This window comes from Glycine max, chromosome 20, assembly GCF_000004515.6.
Source record: "Glycine max cultivar Williams 82 chromosome 20, Glycine_max_v4.0, whole genome shotgun sequence".
NCBI classification, from domain to species: Eukaryota; Viridiplantae; Streptophyta; class Magnoliopsida; order Fabales; family Fabaceae; genus Glycine; species Glycine max.
This window is the reverse complement of record NC_038256.2, coordinates 34922096-34945907: the sequence shown is the minus strand read 5'-3', so window position 1 is coordinate 34945907 and position 23812 is coordinate 34922096. Positions and strand designations below refer to the sequence as shown.

Below are 23812 nucleotides of genomic sequence, written 5' to 3'. Positions count from 1 at the left end.
AGAATGTATTAGTGAAAGATGACGAGCACCAGATCACTGATGAGAGCACATGTAATGCGACGATTCGTCCTGATCAAAATAACCGACAATATGCGTAGTGCGTGCATATAATTGTATTTATAAACACTACAAATTTTTTAAAAAGTTTGAGTAAGAGGTGATCTAGCTGTATAACGTTCGAACATTAATATCTAATATTAAAAAATTAATAAAAAAAAACCTTTTTAAATTGTAACTTATTAATCAGATTAGTTTAACCTTAACATACAACATGCAGGGATGGAGCCAAACTAAAATAGTGGAGGGGTCAAGCATAAAAGTTAAAATTCATCAAATTTCACACAAATTATATATATATATATATATATATATATATATATATATATATATATATATATATGGCATATAAAAATATCTTATATAAGAGTGAAATGATTAGATTTAGATCATATAATTATGCATGAATGATTAAGATTTAATGTCAAAAATTAATATGACTTTTTAAAAAACTTGTATATCTTTTTAAGTGTTCAAATGAAATTAAATATTAATTATCCATATTTAATTATACGGATCAAATTTAACCATCTCATTCTTATATAAGATATTTTCTCCACCTGTCTTTTCTCTCTCTCTATATATATATATATTTCAAAACATTAATTACATTAATAATTTATCAAAATATTTATTAAATTAACATATTATTAATATTTTAATGTATATGCAACAAATTTTATACAATTTTTTTATAATTTTATTGTTTTCAAAACATTAATAGTCTATCAAAATATTAGGGGTGTAAAAATCTTGTCAGATCAACCCACACAATCTCATTCAAACAGGTTATATTAGGTTACACATTTATATCCACCAAGTCAGATAACTCAAACCTAACCTGATCAATTAGCTAACATTTTCTCTCTTTCTTAAATTAATGTAACACTTAAACTTTTATGACTATCTCATAAGTATTTTCTTGATTTTCTTATGATGTTTTTTTTCTCTATTTTAATTATATTGCATTATAAAATTTGGAAAATCTTTAAGGAAAATAAAATGGTTAAATGTTTTCAATTTTTTTTAGAAAACAAGGGTTGACAGGCCAACCCAATTTTACGCTTCCGGTGCTTCTTCTCTCTCAATTCATGCACCCTTTTTTTATGTCTTGTTATTGTTCTTAATTTGGTAATCAAGAAGGGAGATTTTAACTTTGATATGATGTAGAATGTTTATGGCATAACACCACAATTGTAGCATTATGGAGGCAAGGTAGACCTTTATGGGTCGAAGATGGCATTTTTTTAACGGTTTATATTTTTTAAAATAAAATAAAAATAATGACGATAAAAATTATCACTCCTTTAAATTAATTATTTTAAAATTTAAAACATTAATGTTGTTAACATAAAACAGAAAAAAAATCAAAACAGAATTATTCTATTAAGATGAACAAAAATACTAAAAGATAAATGAACAAAAATGACATTTAGTCTATTTATAAGAAAGACAATAAAAGGAAATGGAATAATTTATAAAAAAAATAGAAAAGAAATAAAAAATATTTGAATGTCATTTCAAACCAAATCCCAAATAAAAAAAAATTACTCCAATAATATATATACATATATATGTATACTCTATTTTTTTTTAAGTTAGATACCTTAAAGTATGCCTTGGCTGCTCTAGGAAGGGACTTGATTTATGTTTAGTCAATTTTCTTTTTGTCTTGTTACTTAAGTTCTCATTATACTGAAAAAGAGGCCTTAAAAGTATGATGATGTGTGAAAACTGATTTACGTAATAATATTAATATATGTTCAAAAATTAAAATAATAATAAATTATAAAATTTAGAGAATTAAAAGAAATAGTTATAAATTTCAAATTTCATTTAAATTTTTCATAGTTTTAGATATTATTTTAATAACAAAAAATTGATTTAACCAAATAAGTTATGTTTTTCTTGGTGGACTATTGTTTGTTTGGCATAGTGACACTTGAGCTGATGTTATGCTCTTTAAGATGAAAGAGTTGTGTTTTGACTATCAATTATACCTTTTGGTCTAATGGTAAGCATTTTATCCATCAATTGGTATTAGATTCAAGGTAACAAAGTCGATTCTCTTTAGTTTAACAATAGGAGTATCATAAATAATTTTGCCTTCTATCAAATATGATTTTAGTATAAAAAAATGTTTAGTTATTAAGTAATTTGACTAGAAGTGATAGAAAGTAAATTTTGTGTTAAGTTAAAAAGTCTGCACTAAATTTTACATTAATTTTACAAACACTCACCCAAACACACACTTAATCTATAAGTTGAATGCACACATATACAAAACATGATTTATTGTCGTTTAACATTGTTATGCACTAATCCAAGGGAGGGAAAATTCATGTGTGAAGAAAATGTTAGATGGATTCCTTACCAATTACAATGCTTTCCTAGCCATGCACGTCCTGGAGATCCTAGAATATTGGAATAATGTGCGTATCTTGTGACCATTATTGTGTTTCTTCTTATATTGTATTGTTGGACCTTGCTGCATAGATTATGCCACCAAGAAAGGGTCGTATGCCTATACCAAATTCTTGAGTGCATGTTATGAATTTTTTTTTTGGATGAGATCTTGTGCAATGCAGTTGTATTTTCTTTGGTGTTTTCTCTTAATGTTGCATCTGAGTCGTAATGTTGTTGATATACTAAAAATATAAGGACCATGACCATGTTTTACTGAAGGTATTAGTACTAAAAACACATTTTTCTCTATTCATAAAGTATGTGTGGTTTAATATTTTTGTATCATGGACCAGCATCCTCTACGACGGTTATTTTTTTGGCTTGACTTTGGGGATCTCCATGTCTATTTCCTTGTGAGAAATATGAAAGGAATTATATGGCCCTTTTTCTTTTGTTCTAATGATATTCTTTACTTCATAAATTATTTGTAAGTATCACAGATTTTCATTTTCACCAATCTCCTCAAAGGTTACTATATATGTTGATAAAGGCCTTGTCATTTTTCTGATTTATTCTTTCACAGTTTGCTAATTAGCCTTAGCACCATTGTTTAGATATGATGGGATCTTGATTATATTCTTATATATGCACCTTTACCAATCAACTTCAAATAACAATGAGGGAAAAAATTGACATTAAAAGTATAACAAAGGACTAGAAGTTCATTCACATGGCAAAATGAAAGGCAACACAACACTGATGGACTGAGCATCTTACAAGAAAACTGTCACTAAGAGTTACTATTGTTTATTTTTCCACAATCATAACCTGATTTCTTGAACAATTGGCTAGCTAAGAATGCAGCCAAAATGTTGTTCCTCAAAAAGGTAACTTTGGACTCAGCATGCTGAATAGAGCCCACCATATAAGCTGTAGCAATGACATCAATGCGTTATGTGATCTCCACTCCAGGCACTACCTTACCTTGATGTGTGAATAAAGGCAATCCTTATAGTATTCTTTTCTTTTTAAATTGGAGGAATATTAAATATTAATACTGAGCAACCAGATTAGGTACTTAGTATATATCTTCACATGCAAATGCTGATCACAATTAAAAGGGTGCCATAATTCAGTTTATTTTGACGACGAAACACCTTATTATGTGACCATGTTCAGAGGATGTTCAATTTTCAGCTTTTAACAAAGTTACCGACTACTATTTTCTAAAACATTTTTATCAGCTTTTAGATAATTGAATTTGTAATAGATTGAGAAATCAACACGTGACTCGAAGTAACAACTGGTGTCTTCTACGTAGTACCCCGCCTGAAAATATAATCAATAACGCAAGTTATAACTTTCACCATCATCAAAATTTATATATTGCATGATGTGAAACCTTAATGTGTCTATAACTTTTATTATATATTTTTAAAAAAAGGTGATGCGACTTCATGCTGCTTAAAACTATTAACATTTTCAAATTAATTACCTTTAATTTCCTGAGTTAAAAATAATTTTTTATTCATAAAACCTCAACTACTCATTGCTAAATTAACTAAAATACACTGAGAACAGATTGATCTATAATTGAAAAATGATGCATGTATTTAAATTTTAATTTAAAATATTTTTAAAAACTAATTATAACTTTAAATAAGTTCTTTGTAATCTATACATTAAAAATTTTCTTAAATTCAAAATAACCGTACTGTATGCAGATTTTAATTTTGCCACTCATATCACACTTAGTTTGGCAAGTGGACATATAGTGTGGTATGCTTTTGTTTTTAGATACATTCACTCATTTTTTGTTGGTAAAATATATTTTAATAATACTACTATTTCAACCGAAACTCGTTAACCACCTCTACTGATTCCCTTTCAGGCTTATTAATCGACTCACAAAGAAAGATGGTCCCATCATTGATCATACATCAAAACTTTGTGATTGCCATCAGCCAAAGTTTGAATTACATCGATGTTTCTAGGCATCACAAAACCCTTGTTCCAATCAATAACACTGCCAAACCACAACAGTAATACCATAATAGGACGCTTAAATCAAACCAACACCCCCGAAAATTTTATGAAAGTAGTAACTGCAGCTTTTACAAATAAGCACCTTTTAACTTCCCAAGACAAATGTGCATAGCTACATCTATCTCAAAAGAAGCCGTTATATAATTCTAAGGATGACTATTTCTGCCACGAGATTCCTCATCTCGCATAAACCGTGAATTTATCTGCTGTCTGGGAATTTATCCTCATATGATTGAGGCACCTGCCAGCATATACAGGATTTAATAGATTTATGGTTAGGGGAAGATGTTCATCAATTTTGTGGATATTAAAACAATAAAAATAAAGGGAAATAAAGCTAATAATAAATGTACCATGAAGCTTGCAGTGATCATCTTCCCAGCAAACCATCTTCCGTGCAAGGCCTGCTGTGCACTTATTGCAGATTGGGTATCTTCAAATCGTAAGTAGACAAAACCAGCACTCTTCCTGATTATCATATAGATAATAAATAAATTAAAACGCCACAAACTTATAGTCTCAGAAGTCAAAGAGGAACAAGTAAGGATTAGTAGTTTACTCACTTGTCAACATATATGTGTTTTAACGTTCCAAGCTTAGAGCATTCTGCTTCAACATCTTCTTTAATATCCAAATCAAAATCTGGTTCAATCTGCAGCACATCATCCCAGCAATATCATTAGACAAAAGAAAAGTACAAAGAAAAAAAACCCAAGTAAACATGCTATTTAGTCACCTCATCTTTGGGATCAAACATATTCTTTAACATTAAGCATTCACTTGCAACACCGATTGTATCAATAGAAGGAATTGTAGCCGTGGGTATTTGGAGACCTCCACCTGCCAATTCACCAACAGGCGCAGCTGCGAGTATGTTTCCTGTCGCTGGTAGATTAAGACCTGTGTTGTTGACAACAGAATTACCGAGGGAACCAACCATGCTGTCAACAAATGCACGAGAAGTGAGATTATGATTATTGATCTTGACATGTGCAAAGCCAAAAAATGGCAGGGGACTAACCTTGATGCAGTACCACTACGATCCAACTTCTGCATGAGCATTGCTCGAGAACATGCATTCAAGGACTGAAAATTTCAGAAAGGTCAGCTAAAACAGTGGCTTGTATTAAAACTAGCACAAGTTAAATTGTATTTAAAAAAAAAAGTACTAGTGAATACCAATTTTAAAACAGAAATGAATACTCGGTGAAGCTAATAAATCACATTGATCATGGTTTATTGAATATCAACTATTAAGATCATTGTAATTTTGTATTTGTAGAAAGAAATGGGGAGAGTAGACTATGTATAAAATATTTTCCTATATATTTCAATTCAAGCACAATACCAATATAATCTGCTGAAGCAAGCAGGGTCTAAATTCAAACCTAGTAATGACTAATAGCAAACCTTTGATAATTTAATTTTGTTAACTTAGTGAGATTAAAAAATGCTAATACAAAAATAATCCAATTTTCTAATATTCAGAACTTAAACAGCAAATCTCCCAGGTTGTCCAAAACATGTAAAGTATTTAACTAGCTTTAGTACCCTAGATATTAGTTGATCACATAAATGAGTAATAATCCTCAGCAATACTCATTCAGCTGCTAATATATATATGAAATAAAAAATATATTACTCCAACAATAGAATAGAGTGCCCAAGTTCAATTACAGTATATATAACCACACAAATGGGATATGATTATCTTGCTATGAATTGTGGCTATTACAACTTACAATGCATCAGTGGAGTTCCATGTAGGCTTTCTAAACATCAGGGAGATATGTGTAATTTAGTAAAATTTTAAGAGGCCATAACCAGTTTTCGTCAGAAATAGATTACTTACCATGCCACCTCCTTCATCATCATCAAAATCACCAGTATTTCCTCCAAATTCTTGCATTCCAGATTGATCAGTAACAGCTGATACCTAATGATTCATAATACAAAAACTAGAGGCAATGAGGTCAACCAATTTAGATCATCTAAGCATAAGATCATTACCAGAATATCCACTTGGTAACTAATCCTCATAAATTGCAACTTAAAGTTTACATACAGAGAAATAAAGTCAAGCTCAAATGAAAAGCACACGAAGATATACAACCCCAAAGATCATCATAGTAGTTATCCGAAAATCTGTGTTTTGGAAGAAGGGGGGTTATAGAGAATCAGCAATCCACATGAGTCATGCTAACACTCTGGAAAGAGGAATAACCACTTATCCATGTGTGAATGTACAGTTAGGAAGGGGATAAAAAGGGAAGGATAGGAAGAGTGATAAAGAAAGATGCAAATAGAAAAGGAGTCTACTCCTCTCAAATGCTCATGTTATCTTTCCTTTTTATTAGATTTTCCAGAGTTTCATACATTTCTCTAAGGTAACATAGATGGGAAGAACTGTAGAAATGAAAAGATACCCCTCCCCAAAAAATTAAATAAAATCATCTACAAGATTCACTAACTGGTGAAAAAAATTCTTTCCAACAAGCTGGTCTGGTGAGTATATAAAAAGGTACAAGGATTCATTCAAGCTCCATTTGATACTTGATAGAGTCCACCAGTCCAGCACCCTAACAGCAAGACTCGGAATGCATGACTAGTTGACTAGTTTACTACGCACAATATATGCATCCAGTTAGATATATCACAAGATCAAGATACAAATTAAAATAATCCATAAGCTGACTGATGATTATGGCATTTCAACAATTCACATTTTATAAAATTAACAGAACCTCAAACTTCAGCAAATATAAGGCCAAATTTTAGTAAAAGAAGGTCAACCAAACTCAGATCTATGAACAAATCAACAGTACCTTGATTGTCCTACCACCAATCTCTAATTGACCATTCAAGCTCTGAGCATTTCTTGCATCTTCAAGGCGTGCAAACTACAGTAAACAATTTACTTAAGTACATATCTGGAAACAACTGCAACTTGCAAAAAGCATATGATAAGGTCATGTAGTAGAATAGCATCAGAACCCAGTAGCAACTTCATTCATTACTCCATTGTATCCAAATAGAAGTTCTCCCTCGGTTTAAATTCATTCAAAGTTTCCACATAGAATGAGCAATTGCTCAATATACAGCTATAATAGCCTATAAGTATCTCTGAAAAAAAAAAAGAGTGCAACAACTTGATACAATTAACTCGCAAATAAGTAACTACAAGTTATAAAATTCACCTGCACAAAGCCAAAACCTTTGCAGTGCCCACTTTCATCAAGAGGCAGCTGGACTAGCTCAACCTGACCAAATGCTTCAAACACCTAAACAATTTCACAAAGGAGTAAAAAAGAATAATACAATCAATTGGATACAATGCTGGAAATACAAATTACTATTATCAAACTACAAAGGAAAAAAATATTGATTTTCATGTAATCAGAAAGAAATGTAAACACGAGGAAAAGAAGCAAAGACAAAAGAAAAGGAGCAGATAAGTTCTCAGTCTAGGGACCAATCTCATTCTAGTCTTGCATTGCATCATATGATGAGGAGTGAGGATCCCTTTCAGTCAACCAGTTTTAGAGAATCGATCACAAAATGTATCAATAAATTATCCAAAGACAAAAAGAAACAAGAAGTGCTCACCCTACGAATATCAGCTTCAGTAATACTGATATGCAGATTACCAACATACAGCTTTCTTGCTCCCCCAGAATAAGGGCCTATAAGTCCAGTGAGTCCATTAGCAACAGATGTTGTGGACTGAACCAAATTCTTTTCGGCTTCTGATGGCTTCACCATCACTGGTTGACCAAGAAGAGGTTGGCCTGAAAGTGCTATTGCCATGGGGACAGACATGACATCATAAAACTCAATATACCTGCAAAAAAGAAAGCAGTGCATAGTCATACAAAGCCAATAAAAATGAGGTTTACACCATCTAACTTAAAATATCTTTATAGTTCTTATATTCGTTCAACCTCAAGTTAGTTCACAGAATTAATATCAATTAAGTTAGAGGGAACTCAAGTTGTACAAACTCATACGAATCAAACATTAAGTACTAAGTCTCAGCATATAATCTTATATTTATTTATATAACAGCTAACTCTTCTCCCAACAGCCTTTTTCATGTTACTTTTTTCATACATAATTAAGAGGAGAAACAAAGTCAAATTAGTTCTGATCACAGTTATGTGATGCTTACCCAACACCCTTGGAACGTCTTGAATTGCGATCCATAATCAAGCGAACATCTCGCACCTAAAATTAGTAAACTAGAGATGTCAAGAAAACATAGGTTGAAGAACTGCTTTTTTGGAAGCAAAATAAAAAGGGAAAAAACAGCAAATGATTTTAAATTTGGTCCAGCTAACAATGTAAAACTATATACACTATCAGTAAGCAAGAAGCTGCAATGCAACATCATTTGAGTTGAGTATAACTATAATATTCCACATGCAGTGTTACAGTTCAAGTTTTCTGAACATGAAATACCATCAGATTTACTGATGCGTAATATTCATTACACTATCAAGGAATTAAAATTAATTCATTTTACTAACAAGAATGGATTTCCTTCTAATGCTTTGTCTGATTACTGATAAATCAGAGAAAATGCATTACATGCCTCTCAGATTTATATTTCATCTAGAAATCTCTTATTCTCTTACTCTTTAAGAGAGACAGGGATCTATTACATCCAAAAAGTCAAAAGGAAAAGCCAGCTACAGTAACAGAGGAAAGCAATTTTGAATTTTTTTATGTAAGAAAAGAAAGTCAATGGAATATTATGACCTTGCCAGCCCTTGAGAAGAACTCAAATACATCTCTTTCATCTGCTTTCAGAGAAATCTGTAAACATGTTTTAAAGATTAGATCCAGCAGTTAATGAATATTAGCAAACAGATCATGTGATTGCATTCCAGATGTATTTGGAATACCTGATAAGCAAACACAGCTCTTTGATCTCTTTCAGGATCAGCAGGTTCTGTTGTTTCTTCCTTTTTCTCTTTATGCCGTCTACAACATAACAAAAACACAAAATTATAGCCCAAGTTGTTGGAATACATGCAACCTCTTTATAGCAGTTCAGATTTGAAAATGACAGTAACATCTATGTAACAAACTATTGCATAAACCATATTTTCCCAACACAAAATTTTCATGTTCCTTAAGTTCGCAACATGGCAGCAAATTGTCTTTACATGTATAAAGCCCAAATCCACGTGACATAGGCCTGCAGGGAACTGAATTGAGTTAACATGAAATCACCAGGTAACAAGGTTTGAATTCATGACTTTGCTTCTTGAACTTAAAAAGAATCAAACCCATGGATTGACGGATATGGTAATTAAAGGGAATGAATGTCATCCAATTGCTATTAACACAAGATTTTGTACCTTCTATAAATTAAACAAAATCTTATATTGAAACAGCATCACCAACTTGGATTGATGGCAGTACGAGAGAGTGAGGGACCTAATTGCATTAAGTGGAAACCTGTTAAAAGCTTATATATACTGAGTAAGAGAACCATAAGCATAAAAAGAATGAAACCTTTTTAATACATAAAACTAGTTTTATACTATCTTCGTTCCAATTTATAAGACTCAAATTTAACGTGGTGTTTGTTCCTTTTTATAAGACCCAATCCATAATGTCTCATGCATTAATTATTTTGACTAAAATACCCCTAATTAAAAGAAGACAGAGGAGAGGTTGTATTGGACGGCATTTGGATGAGAGAAAAGAGCATTAATTGCAATGGTAGTTTTGGATAAATATATTAATTTCAGATAAATTTATTGTTATAAACTAAATTAACTACTTTTCTTAATCCCTAACGAATTACGTAATTAGGTCTTATAAATAGGAACAGAGGTAGTATAAGACATCACTGGTGATGTGATTAATTTGAAGGAAGAATCAACAGAAACGGGATGGCACAGTAGTCAGTACACACACACACAAAAAAAAACGTCCTATCCATGCAATTGGTAAATCACTAAAATCCAATAATACTAAAATTAAAAGGCTTTAATCACATTGATCAAAGCAAGGTACCAATGATGTGAACAAAAAATTAATGTTGCAATGGAGCACCCAGGTCTGGACATAAACAAAAGACAATGATGGACTTCATCTGATAGTGGATTTTAAATCGGTTTTAGGGGCTTCATCTGTTGTTTAGACTAGACCAATTTTTTTACTGGACTTCATTCACTCAAAGAACCCATGAACTAATTGATAAAAGAAAGGAAAAGCCATGAATTGGAGAACTTTCTAAAATCTGATAAATTAATCACAACTGACACCAATCTATTACACGCAGTAACAGAAACTGTGACCAACATCCCCAAATGAACATTGTTTTTGGCCACAGGCATCAGAAGATGAATTGCTTCTCTTAAGCATAAGCCCATTACTCCACCACCAGCATTTCTGCAACAGAATAAATGCAATTAAGCAACTAAGTTGAAGAGGGAAGGATTATAAATAGCATGGCATCACCACTGCTACAACAGCCATTCAAACAATGAATGGTTGCAATGCATGCTTTCAAATACATTCCAGGAGGGAGAAACTTTTGAAACCCATGACCTGAGGTTCCAGTGCCTGGCCCAATTGCCAGAAAGATCATTTGATGATCATTCTACCATACTGCGAGTTCCCAGAATCTAACATTCAATATTCAGAAGCTATAACGCTGTTAAACAACACAACTAACTATATGAAACTCAAGAACCACTATTCTCAAATTCAGTTTAGATAATACAAATATACAATCAATACAAACAGTAAAACAAACATACAACGGTCCACAAAATAGAGATGAGATACAAGAGAACGTTGTTCGCAAACAAAGACATAAACTCATGAGCATCAATGCAAATAGTGATGATGTCATGTAAGGCAAGAAAAGAAAAGAATCAGTGCAGTTTATAAAAAATGAGACGCGGGTGATTAAACTCTTCTAGCTAAGAGGAACACACATATCGGGTCATCTAAGCTTAACAGAATAACACTTACACATGTGAATATATCTGCATTTGCATAACTTAAAGTGCATAAAATGAGTTCTGCACAATTTCAAAATTAAATCAGATGCCACCTGAATGCCAATGTCTCAAGTCTCGGCAATTGCCCCACAACCTGTTAAATCCACTGTACCAAACTAAATCTAATTGATGACTCAAATAAGCTATTACTGTAAGCATTACTATATCATTGACAATAAGGATGGTGAATATGGTAAAAGAAACTAGGTTTAGCGCTTAGCAGAAAAGAGGAAAGGAAATAAATGACAAAGGATTTGTCAACAAGCAAGTAGGTCTAGAAAGATTATGAATAATTTAAGGCCCAGAAAAAACTTGTATATTGTATACCAGTAGCATTCCCAAACATGAAAATCACTCAAATTAGAAACATGGATAAATTTCAAGGCCACAACAACCTAGTAATGCAACTGCACTAAGACTATGAATCAATGACCATAAGGATCAAATTCCAGATGTCAAGTAGATTATAATCCTATATCAAATTAACAATTTACCTAAAAACTTAAGCTTATTACACTAGAGTGTCATATGTCCTAGAAAGCAGTACCTGATCATGTTATATCTCAAAGAGTATATGGGAATTTGATAGATTAAAAACAGAAGACAGTAGATAAATTATATCATAAAGAAGATAATCAATTGCTATCAGATGAGAACAGGTAGCAGAAAAAGTTCTTGTTTCAATATCTACTACTTTGCAAGACATTGAAAAGTGCAGAATAACAGAATAACTTCTCCCAGACTGATAGCAAGCATAGTCGAATTGTCCACATCCCATTTTGACTAAGACTTCATTTTTAATTCACAATTACAGATGAGAAATTTAGGAATCACATTTTGACAATAAATATGACAAAGATGAAGAATCTAAAAGGAGTTTCACAGGAGCAGAGCTATCTATAATAGAGGACTTTATGCTGAAAGCCAAAGGAATTCTAGTCATTTAATAAGTGTCTTTCAAGTAAATAGCCTTTCTGTAGCTGTTTCATATCCAATGCTCTACTAAAGGGCAATACTATATATGTATATATCACACTGCAGGAATATGAGAATATAGAGGTAGAAGGTGGATTCTTTAGATGAGATACAGCAGAAAATAAATCATTATATAGATAATCCTTGTTCACAATGGATGCAGAAAGTCAATAAGAAACATAAATCTAGGGTAGTTAAAAAACTTCACCACCAAAATTATTATTTTTGTATAATTTGGCCCAGCAGCTAAAATGAATAAAACTTGAATATAAAAGAATACCTGTTTTCTCTATCATGTTCCCTTGATTCCCTCACCCTTTCTCTGTCTTTGTAATCCTTATCCCGACTTCTTTCTCTATCTCTATACTCCCTGTCACGACTTGCCTCTCTGTCTTTGTCATCCAGATCAGTTCGAAGCCTATCAGATCTACTTCTGCTTCGCTGTTCCTGCTCAGCCTCACTCCCACGGTCCCTTCTGTCCCTTTCTTGGTCACGATTGCGATCTCTGTCTCTCTCCCTATCTCTCTTCATATCCTTGTCCCCATGGTCTCTCTCCTTGTCTCTCTTCCTATCCTTGTTCTCATGGTCTCTGTCCCTATCCCTCCTCCTATCCCTGCTGCCCCCGGAGTTTCTGTCCTTGTCTCCATCTCTGGACTTTGAACCATGAAGAGTTGAGCCTCTTTCTCTCTGCCTCTCGCGATCACGAGAATTGTCTCCAGATTTTGAATGCCTGGGATGGAGATCAACAACATCATCATCATCATCATCCTTATGCTTTGAACTCCCATTACGCCCTCTCTCTTCGGATTTCACATTTTTGTCCCCACCATTAGCCCTGTGATTAACTTCAGGGTTTTCAACTGCTTTCTCTAAATACTCATACTCGTCAAAATCCATCGTAACCCTAATAAGCTCCAACAATGTGTTTGGTCAATATATGCAGAACTAATTAATCAATTAACGATGTGTAATCATTGGGGGTGGGTGATGCTACGATACATAAACTCAATAGGAACCTAATTGGAAGAAAAGTGAATTATCGCAAAATAATAATAAATTACCTTCTGGAGCGAAGCCCTTGCAAGTTGGAAACGTTAGGGTTTGAGTGGTCGAAATCGAACAGCAGACAAACACTTTTCAATAGCTACCAGGCTGCTGCGTGTTACCATTTGCCATTATCAAACTCAAAATTTTCTCTCTTCAAATCAAAATCAAAATTTAACGAGGAGACATTTTGAAAATCGCGTGGATTCTTCTTCACTCTTACTCTTATACTTTTTTTTTTACGGCTCTTAACTCATACTTGCTTTACAAAAACAAAATCTAATAAAATAATGCATTGACAAAAAAAATTACAAAACTAGTCATAATATTAATATTACATTAAAAATTAAAATAACACTTGTTGAAAATATTAGTGAAAAAATAATTCATATTCTATTAAAAGATTAACATAACACTTTTTTTAAATAATTTTTTTAATACAATATTTATTTCCAGAGGGAGGAAATATGATATTTTTACTAATTAACTAATTATTGTCATAAAAAAAAAAACAAATTTTGAGCCGTTAAAGAATGGACTTTTGAAAACTCAGTCCAGTTCAGCTCCTACATTTTAAAGCCCAACAGGGAATTATTCACACTACCCTTTTCTAACACATTGTTAAAATTTATTTAAAATTATTCATTAAATAATAAATAAAACCTAAAAAAATTGTGATAAATAACGCATTCAAACGAATGTGCCAGAAAACATATTACTAGCATGACCAAACCTTTTATGGACTTCTTTTGAAGTTACATGCTCTAGCTTTGCTGAAGATGTACCTTTATGGTGTTTGGATATCGGTTAGGTGCAACAAAATTATGTTCTACGCCAATCCAATACCTGCCTTGCTTTTAAGTTTAAGTATGTGCTAAATCAAACATGTTAGTTCCAAACATCGAAATTTTATCAAATGGGACTATTTTTTTTTGGATTTTTTCATATGGGTCATTTTTAAATTAGTTAAAAATGGACTAAATTATAAAAAGTACTATGACTTTTGAGTTAGACGTAATCTCTGTTATGACTTATTTTTTATTTTTTTTAACTAAAATCCTAAAATTATGTAGAACTTTAGTTTAAATTTTTTTATTTACAACTTTTGAAGTCCTAAGTTTTTGTTATATTTTATAATTTTCAAGTCGTAATGTTTTTTTACGTGTTTTAGGTTTTATTAATTACTTGTATTTTATTTTCTTTCGTTTTCAATTTTTAAAAATTGTAAATAATTTTATTAATTTAATTATTAAATAAATATTTTTAATTTTACTTGTTTTATTTAATATCTTGTGTATTTTTATGGTTTTATTTAATATGTTATATATTTTTTAATATTGTTATATTTAAAATATTTTATATATTTTTTAATATTGTTATATTTAAAATATTTTATATATTTATTTAATATTTTTTATTTAATATATTTAAAATTTAGATAATATTTTAATAATTTTATTGAATTTAATTTGTTTTGTAAATTAAATAAAAAAGTAAATTAATGATATTTAATATTTTTTTGAATATTTGTTTTATTTTAAATACCTAAATTTTAAACCAAATATTAAAATATTTTGTTACTAATAGTAACTTATAATTTATTAAATAATATTATTTATTTTGTATAAATGAATTTACTATTAACAACATCTAATAATTTAATAATAAAAATAGTTGTTAAAAACAATATAATATATTAATATAAAATGAATAATACAAATTAAAGAGAAATATAAAAAATAAAAATTATATTAGTCATCTAAATCCTAAAATAATATTAACTTAAAACTAATCAAAAGAATAAACCCTAAAATAATAATAACTTAAAACTTTTAACAACTTATAACTTATTAAAAGACTAGACTCTAAAATATTATTATCAAATAACTTATTTAAATTTCTAAAACCCTAAAATAATATTAATTTAAAACTTATAATTTATTAAAAGACTAAATCCTAAAATAATATTAACTTTAAATTTATCAAAAGACTAAACCCTAAAATAATAAAAACTGAAAACTTATAACTTATTAAAAGACTAAATTCTAAAATATTATTATCTAATCACTTATTTAAATTTCTAAAACCCTAAATTAATATTAACTTAACACTTATAATTTATTAAAATACTTAACACTTATAATATTATAATCCATTGTGCATCAAATAAAATTCAACTGCCCATTTATGTTTTACAAAAAGTTATATTAGATGTTATGACTTATAATTTAGAATTATCTCATTTTTAAAAATAATTTAAAAACAACTCCCATATGAAAAAAACCAAAAATAAAAAATACCCAATACGGTAAAACTCCCTCCAAACACGCTCATTCCCAAAGATGCCTAGACAGAGTGTTATATATATATAAAAAAACTTGTTAACATTTTATTTTCTTATTAATTTATCAAAAGTAATAATTATGTAAATTGGCCCAAATTAAAATTGAAAATAAAATATTGTTGAAAAATCATAGTGTAAAGATTTTTATGTTATTAATCAAATAAAAATCACCATACACATAACTTTTAAAATAACTATTAGCTGTCAAACAATCTTATCATATGATTATTAAACAATGATAGAACCAGGTCGTGCTTAGGAAGGAGGGGCAAAACATATTACATCGTAGATCAAAATTTTCAGTGGTCATTGGGAAGTTTAAAAATTCCCCGTCTCCACAGGTAAATAAAATAAAATAAACAACAAAAATTGTATGCTTCCATGCTAAAACTACCAACAACAGATTTGAAGGAAAATCCCTACCAAAACTCTCACTAAACAAATAGACCTGTTTCCACGGGTCATCCAAGGTAAATAAATACAGCTGCAACATGTTTCTAAAGAGTATATAATGTGTCACTGCACCACATTTGTCCTTGAAATATATTAGCCCTCCTAAGTAGGTCGACTTTGATACAACCCTCCTCCATTTGAGTTGCAAATATCCCTTATTTGCTGACTGTTATGTCTCAAATTTACTTATTCCCTTCTCTGTTCCTATGCATCCCTGCTTTTAAACCTTGTGTCTCAGGGCCATTTGGAGTACTAAAAGTGCCATAATTAGAAGGTCTTGGGCTATTGGGAGCACTAGGATGCCTGGGGATACCCTCATTTGGAGCACTAAAATTGCCATAACTAGAAGATCTTGGGGTATTGGTAGCACCAGGATGCGTAGGGATACTCTCATTTGGGCTACTAAAATTGCCATAACCAGGTCTAGGAGTATTAGGAGCATTAGGAGGAGGACTCCGGATATTCTCATGGGAAGGCATTGAGTGTCTTGATCCAGGAAGTGTAAAAGCTTGCCTGTTGTTTTCTATTCTTGGATTAACGTTAGCATTTACCGGCGCATGCCTTGTCTGATTCCAATTCGGCAGTGGTGACCTGAATGCATCTCTTGTTCCGGGACCTTGATAGTTCATACCTGCATTATTTGATGTTTGTTGGAATCTGCCTCTTGGCTCTACTCTTTTGTACCTGTTCTCAGTCACAGCAGGAGGCACGTGTGCATTAGATTGGACGTTATTCTCACCATGATGATTAGTTCTCCTATACCTATTTTCGGAGACAGGAGATGCTTCTGGAGCAGCATTTGTTTGATTATTATGAGAGCCAGTCATGTTCACATTGTTGCTAAATACAGACAAAGAACTTTTAGAAAGCTTGTCACCATCAGAAAGCACCTCCTCCTCCGTTTCAAACCCAGATTCAGCATGACTCTCATATTCAATGGAATCACTAGAATTGGCAGTTGATTTCTCCATATCACCCTCCTGAGAATTATCGTTTGTTGCATTTTGCAATTTTTTCCCACCTTTCTTAGATAACCCATACTTAATGTGTCTGACAATCATAAATGCATCTTTTTTTCCCATATGTGGTCCACTTTCCACAATACAGACATCTTCCATCTGCAAATAATTTTTTTAATTTATAATGAAGAAGGATTTGTAGAGAAATAGGAGAAAAGGTAAAATAAAAAATCTTAAGATATAGTTCGGATGGAAAAATCCCAGAATAAAGTAAGAATATCGTACCAGAGCAAGAATAGGAGAAAATAATACTGTCAAGTCCTGATCTTCCTTGCCTGATACCTTGCACTGTTTTAAATACACAAAACAATCATATTTCTGATATGATTCACCAACTATATAGATGACACACAGTAGCCCATAGATGCTGTTGGAAGCTGCAAACTTAAATATTCCTCTCACTAAAAAATAGAAAATCTAGGGGAAATATTTTTTAAAAATATTTTTTTTCATTGATTAAATTTTCAAAATGATTTGTCAAAACAAACTAATTACAAGTAATCTGTGTCAATCTCACTAAAGTGCATATCGATATAGATATCAATACATACAAAATTCCACTTCTTTTATTTATAGCAAAATGGTTTGAATCCAAAATAGAAAAAGAAAAGGTTTGAAAGAAACCATAAAAAAATGTATACTGTACAGTGTACACCCCTTTCCTTGGTATTGTAGTAGTTCAATTGGTCAGGGCACCGCCCTGTCAAGGCAGAAGCTGCGGGTTCAAGCCCTGTCTTTTTGTGTGAAAGAGAGTAAAATTGATAAACAAAATCCCTCCTACTATTTTTCCTTTTTCGTCGAAACCTCTACTTACCTTACCTTAAATGAAAAAGGAAAAGGAAGGAAAGGAAACCATTAACCAATATCCCAGGAAATGTAATTAACACAGTATTTACTCGGGATAGAACATAGTGGAAACACAATTACTAACAAGATTGCTCCCGAGATTCTGTAGAGACAATATAGATGAAAACATCTAGTTCAAAACCAAACAACAGAAACAGATTACCTTCACTCGGTAACCCTTCTCCATTAACTTCTTGATCATATCTGCTTTGTTCTTCAGATCTTTTGCTTCCTGAAAACATCAACAGCAGAAATTTCAATGCATCAATTTTTCCTTTTCTGGGATTAGGAAGTAAAACATGACACTCAGAATACAGACACCATATTTAACCCAATATATACATATAAAGACATAATATCTTGCAACATTTCTCCCTACAAATTGAATCTAGAATGGTTAATTGCCTTCACCAGGTCACTTGTTTGAGTCAGGCACTAAAAGCTATAGGCTAGCTCATAGAAAGCAAGCACAGTGGAGCTGAAAGTGAACAATATTCAGCTACAGCCTATAAACCATGAAGATCTGCTTCAGCAGACTAAGGTGATAAAACCTGCATCCTAGTTCAATTGTGATGCAATCCTACCCCGCAAGGGCATTGGATAGAAAACTCCAAGTAGATTGGGCCAGAGATGCAAGAGAAGGTCCTAGGGTTCTTATGAGCCTTAGGGTAGATTTCGGGCCCATGGGCTAAGTACGAGCCCACTTATCTTTGTAAATATTAGATTAAGGTTTTATTATTTTTGGGCCTTGTATTTAAGGCTCCATAATGTAGGTAGGGTACCCTAGAAATATAGGATTTTTCAGCCCTTGTATTTTAGGGCACCTAGACTAGTTTTTGTATTAGGGGTAGTTTTGTAATTTCACATGCACTAAGTGGATATTTGATGTTTGTGGTTGGAAATAAATTTAATTGAATTGGTAGAAAAAGCATGAAGGACATGCACAAAGTGTGACTATATGATGTGGCAATGGGGTGTAATAAGCAAATGCTCACCTCCCCCTCTAAAATTTAATTGGATTGGGCTTCTACCAATTCAATTAAATTTATTTCCAACCACAAACATCAAATATCCACTTAGTGCATGTGAAATTACAAAACTACCCCTAATACAAAAACTAGTCTAGGTCCCCTAAAATACAAGGGCTGAAAAATCCTATATTTCTAGGGTACCCTACCTACATTATGGAGCCCTAAATACAAGGCCCAAAAATAATGAAACCTTAATCTAATATTTATAAAGATAAGTGGGCTCGTACTTAGCCCATGGGCCCAAAATCTACCCTAAGGCTCATAAGAACCCTAGGGCCTTCTCTTGCATCTCTGGCCTAATCTACTTGGAGTTTTCTATCCAATGCCCTTGCGGGGTAGGATTGCATCAAATTGCATGTGAAACATCAATACCAAAAGGTTGGCCCAAAACATATATTGGTCTGGCTAAGGTTTGTTTTAAAATTTGGGTAAAATTGATTCTGATAGAATTAATTCTGATTCTTGAACCATTAAACATAATTGAGATGTGTATTCAAATTAATCTGTGTCATAGATTTATATCGGGACGTGTGTTTTTAATTGGAAAATGTGAAAATTAATGTTCCAATGCCAAAACAAACAAGGGCTTCCAGTTCACAATTGGAAACCTATTAAAAACTACGTGCTACTAGAATTATAAACAGAAGTTTGTTAAAATATTTAAAGGATATGGAAAAATAAAAGAAAGGAAACAGAGAAAGAAAACTTACAGTTTTTTCAGAAAATCGCACTTCCTTAACATCCTTTCGCAGTGTCATCTCAGCCTGCATTTGTCAGAAAACTGATTAAGAACTACATTACATCTAATGATCTAAGGATTAAAGATTTGTCTTTGATAGTTAACTACGCATGCCATAATAGCATAATGACTATAAAAGGGCAACTTGGCACACAAGACTCCCACCCAGCTAGGTTTAGGGAGGATAAATGTAGACAGTCAGAGTCTTATCCAAGCAATCGAAGAGACTGTTTCCAGGACTTGAACCTGTGTGACTTCTGGATCAAAAGGCGACAACCTTAGTATTGCCCTAAGGCTTGCTCTCATTAAATGTTAAGCAGTTATTTATATTGGGCTTAAGTCAGCAAGCACTAATTACCGTTGCACTGGCACCAACCCATGACTATAAGTAATTAAATGTAAAGCTCTCGTTAATAAATGGAATATGTTTTAACTTTTCAAAGTACACACGCTATTCAGTTTTATTGTAGTTTCAGTACTGAAAATGCAAAGCTTCACTTCTAATTCCTAGCTATTTGACGAAGTATACTAAAACTATAAATAGTTTCACTTTTAAACCATCATTGCTATGAGAAAGCTTGCTGCATCATAATTATTATTTGCAATAATGAGAGGAAAGCACGAATTTCACCGGCCTATCTTTTAGTTATGTGCCAGACAATTTTTTCTGGTCTTCGATTTTCTAGAAAGTCTCTCAAGGATCAAAATTTCAGTTAGATGCTATGAGATCTGGTGAATATGCTGCAAGCAATCTGATTCTTTTAACCATGCATATTATACAGGCCTAGACCAATCAGAATCAAATTCTTTCAAAGTTAGCAGGCACATGATAGCTTACTCCAACAGAAACATACAACTTGCTGATGGTTAAGTTAAAGCCATTCTTAGCAAGTTGATCTTGACTTAAAAAGATGAAAAATAAGTATGCACTTGTAATTTGTACAGCATGTGGTCATTTAGGAGCTTTTGATAGCCATAATCCCCATTTAAATTCCATCTTACATTCTTACTTTTATGTACTCATATCTAATTATGTTGTCAACATATATAGCATATAATATGGGCCATGTATTCTAACAGGCAAAAGTGCAATCCCAGTGCTTTGCTAATAAAGATTCATGTGTTTGAACATTTGAACATGTCACTATCAAATTAAAATGAGTATGATAAAAAATTTATCATTAATTTCAACCAAAAGCAATTAAAGAAATTTCACAAGCAACTTCCATAGCATACTGTACCTTGCTTTTAGCACGCTCCTTTTCCCTTTCTTGCCGCTTATACATTTGCTTGTGGAAGTCCATAATTTTACAGACAGGTGGCTTAGCATTTTTATCAACCTGTAACACAACCAAATCCTCATATAATAAATGTCACAAGAGATGGGAAGCACCCTAATGTGCTTAACCCAACATCCCAAGTTATGATGTTCGCGATGATGGAAATGATCACTACAAAACGTTAGACACACACTCATTTGTTTTTATCCCAAGTTATGGTTAAAAGTTAGGGTGTGTTTGGTTGGATGGAAATAGAAGGGAGAGGGTGGAAATAGGGGTGATGAAAATGTTGTTTGTTTGGTATCTTAGAAATAGAGTGGAAATAGGGTGGGGCCCATTAGTTATTTCCACTCTATTTCTCCCCAAATTCAATTCACCTCTATCTCTTTCCTTATTTCTTTCTTATTTCTCTTCAACCAAACACTTTTTATCTCCACTTTATTTCTCACCTATTTCCATTCATTTTCTCTATTTTCATTCACCCTATTTCTTTCCTACCTACCAAATCCAGACCCATCATAACAGAATGACTTGAAATATTCAAAGAATGCAAAAATAAATAAATACTTCAGTAAATGATGAATTTACTTGAAATTATGTTATCTACTTTAACTCAGCATCTCTATTTTGCAGATATCTCTTAAAAAAATCTTCAGAAATTTAATATAAGGAAGTCTTCAAAAAATGTCTCATTTAATTTAACATGGGAATAGACTTAAGAAATTTCATTTACCTCAACTAAATCAAGTTTAAGCGTCTTGGCACGCTCCAATGCTTCAAACCTTGGCACTATTGAATGATGCCCTGCATGAACTCGTACATTTAATGGGAAATTCAAAGCTCAAGAAAAACTTCCTGTGCATCTATACGGTAAATAACACACAAAGCTGATCTTCCAAGACAATGTATTAATTAATATTAATATGGTTCAAATTTACATGTGTTTCTTTGAGTGGCTTCAAGTTGCTTACGCCTAAGCGCCCCAGACTAAATTGCAGTTTATCTTAGTTACATTGGTTTAAGCAGGAGAAAACAATTATCTGACAATCATGTGCAAGTGTAATAAGGTTATCACAAAAATAGCTTGATAGCTTTAAGTTCTAGCGGTTATCCACAATAACATTCCACAGTTTAAACACTTAAGAGAATAATGAGTTAATACTAAATAGACCTATGCAATGCCACCAATCAGGATTAAAACATAAGTTTAATACTATGAAGTATGCACCATCAGTTTAAAAGGTTTACATTGTCAACCAATCAAAAATCATCGTTGATATGCCTATTAAGGTAGTTATTATAAAAATCAACAACCGTACCATGCATGACAGGTGGTGATTGAATGGCCCTATAAAAATCCTTTATACTATTGGTGCATGTACTAATTTACTCTTAAAACATTAGAAAAGTAAACAACCAAACCAGCCTCAATTCAAATGTGTAATAGGTTTACCATCATCCACCACAAGCCTGACATATGGAGCTTTGATTTTCTCATTCAACCGTAGATCACCCGAATCCTCCTCATTCTTGTGCTTTACCTGATACTGAAAAAATCCCACAAAGTACCATCAAATTCAAAAGAGTACCACTTTAACCACCAAGGCCAACCCCACAACATATGATCCATTACTAAGCAACCCATTCCAAAATACAGAGCAAAGGCAACAACTTTGATAGTCTCAGCCAATAAAAGTTTCAAAAATTACCTGAAGAGGTGCAGCGAAGAACCTCACGGTATTGAAAACACTTGTGGGTCTGCCATGAAACACCGAATTCTGATGTGGAATGTCCACAGGGAAGGGTTTGGGGGTGGAAGCATGCGGAAGGTGAATGTAACATCGTTGGAATTGGATGCACAGGGTTTTGAGGTTGGGGTTTCGGATTCGGTGCCAAAACGCCATGACCTCACCGAATCAAACGGTTAGATTAACTGTAACTGAGGTCGGTGTTTGTTTAGCACAGAAAAGGAGAAACAAGACAACCTCAAAGAAACCTTTTAAATTGGGCCTGTGTTTGTTTATGCCATAGTCGCGTGCGGGGCATTGCTCTGTGCACCAGCACAATTGCTGGTACATCCAGTAAAATAGTAAACTTTCATTTTTACCCTTCTATAAAGAAGATACGAAATGACCAATCCGTAAGTTTCATATGGATTGACTCATGCAAACATGTGACTTTCGCGTTATTAACACGACGCTCTAACCAATTGAGCTAATAGACCAATTATGTTATAAAATAATTAATGTCACTATATATAACAATAATTTCTAATATATATTTAATGCACATGTAAATTTAGATGATAAATTTTGTGACAATTAATTTTGATCTGATAATTAATTTGTTTACACATATAAATTTTTATGAAACCTATGATTTTTATTTATAACTTATATATGTAAACAAATTAATTATCAGATCAAAATTAATTGTCACAAAATTTATTATCTACATTTACACGTGTATTAAATATACATTAAAAATTTTATTATTATATATAGCGACATTAAGCATTTTATAATATAATTGATCTATTAGCTTAGTTGA

The 23812-nt window shown here is 32.1% G+C and overlaps 2 protein-coding genes across 2 annotated transcripts; both read right to left on the bottom strand.

Moving 5' to 3' along the window:
- Positions 1-4392: 4392 nt before the first annotated feature.
- Positions 4393-13804, bottom strand: LOC100795336 (RNA-binding protein 39). Its single transcript, XM_003555813.4, has 14 exons — positions 13568-13804; positions 12787-13410; positions 9414-9492; positions 9268-9324; positions 8678-8733; positions 8116-8350; positions 7707-7790; positions 7335-7409; positions 6362-6445; positions 5531-5595; positions 5246-5450; positions 5073-5161; positions 4863-4977; positions 4393-4750 (listed from the first exon to the last, which is right to left on the bottom strand). The coding sequence occupies exons 2-14, from the start codon at positions 13401-13403 to the stop codon at positions 4709-4711; spliced, it is 1803 nt and encodes a 600-aa protein (XP_003555861.1). The 5' UTR covers positions 13404-13410; positions 13568-13804; the 3' UTR covers positions 4393-4708.
- Positions 13805-16180: 2376 nt separating this feature from the next.
- On the bottom strand, positions 16181-23325 carry LOC100808433 (translation initiation factor IF3-1, mitochondrial). The gene is made up of 8 exons (XM_003555163.5): positions 22972-23325; positions 22716-22809; positions 21996-22066; positions 21224-21322; positions 19954-20007; positions 18376-18444; positions 17592-17654; positions 16181-17465 (listed from the first exon to the last, which is right to left on the bottom strand). The coding sequence occupies exons 1-8, from the start codon at positions 23164-23166 to the stop codon at positions 16530-16532; spliced, it is 1581 nt and encodes a 526-aa protein (XP_003555211.2). The 5' UTR covers positions 23167-23325; the 3' UTR covers positions 16181-16529.
- Positions 23326-23812: the final 487 nt, after the last annotated feature.

Bases quoted from the DNA above. Each gene is read 5' to 3' on its own strand.
- LOC100808433 (XM_003555163.5), bottom strand. From the start codon at position 23,166: ATGGCGTTTTGGCACCGAATCCGAAACCCCAACCTCAAAACCCTGTGC. The intron at 18,445-19,953 runs GTAAGTTTTCTT...TGATGTTTTCAG, and splicing joins TGCGATTTTCTGAAAAAACT to GAAGCAAAAGATCTGAAGAA. The intron at 17,466-17,591 runs GTACGATATTCT...AATTATTTGCAG, and splicing joins TTTCTCCTATTCTTGCTCTG to ATGGAAGATGTCTGTATTGT.
- LOC100795336 (XM_003555813.4), bottom strand. From the start codon at position 13,403: ATGGATTTTGACGAGTATGAGTATTTAGAGAAAGCAGTTGAAAACCCT. The intron at 4,978-5,072 runs GTGAGTAAACTA...TATGATAATCAG, and splicing joins AAACACATATATGTTGACAA to GAAGAGTGCTGGTTTTGTCT. The intron at 4,751-4,862 runs GTACATTTATTA...ATATGCTGGCAG, and splicing joins TGATCACTGCAAGCTTCATG to GTGCCTCAATCATATGAGGA.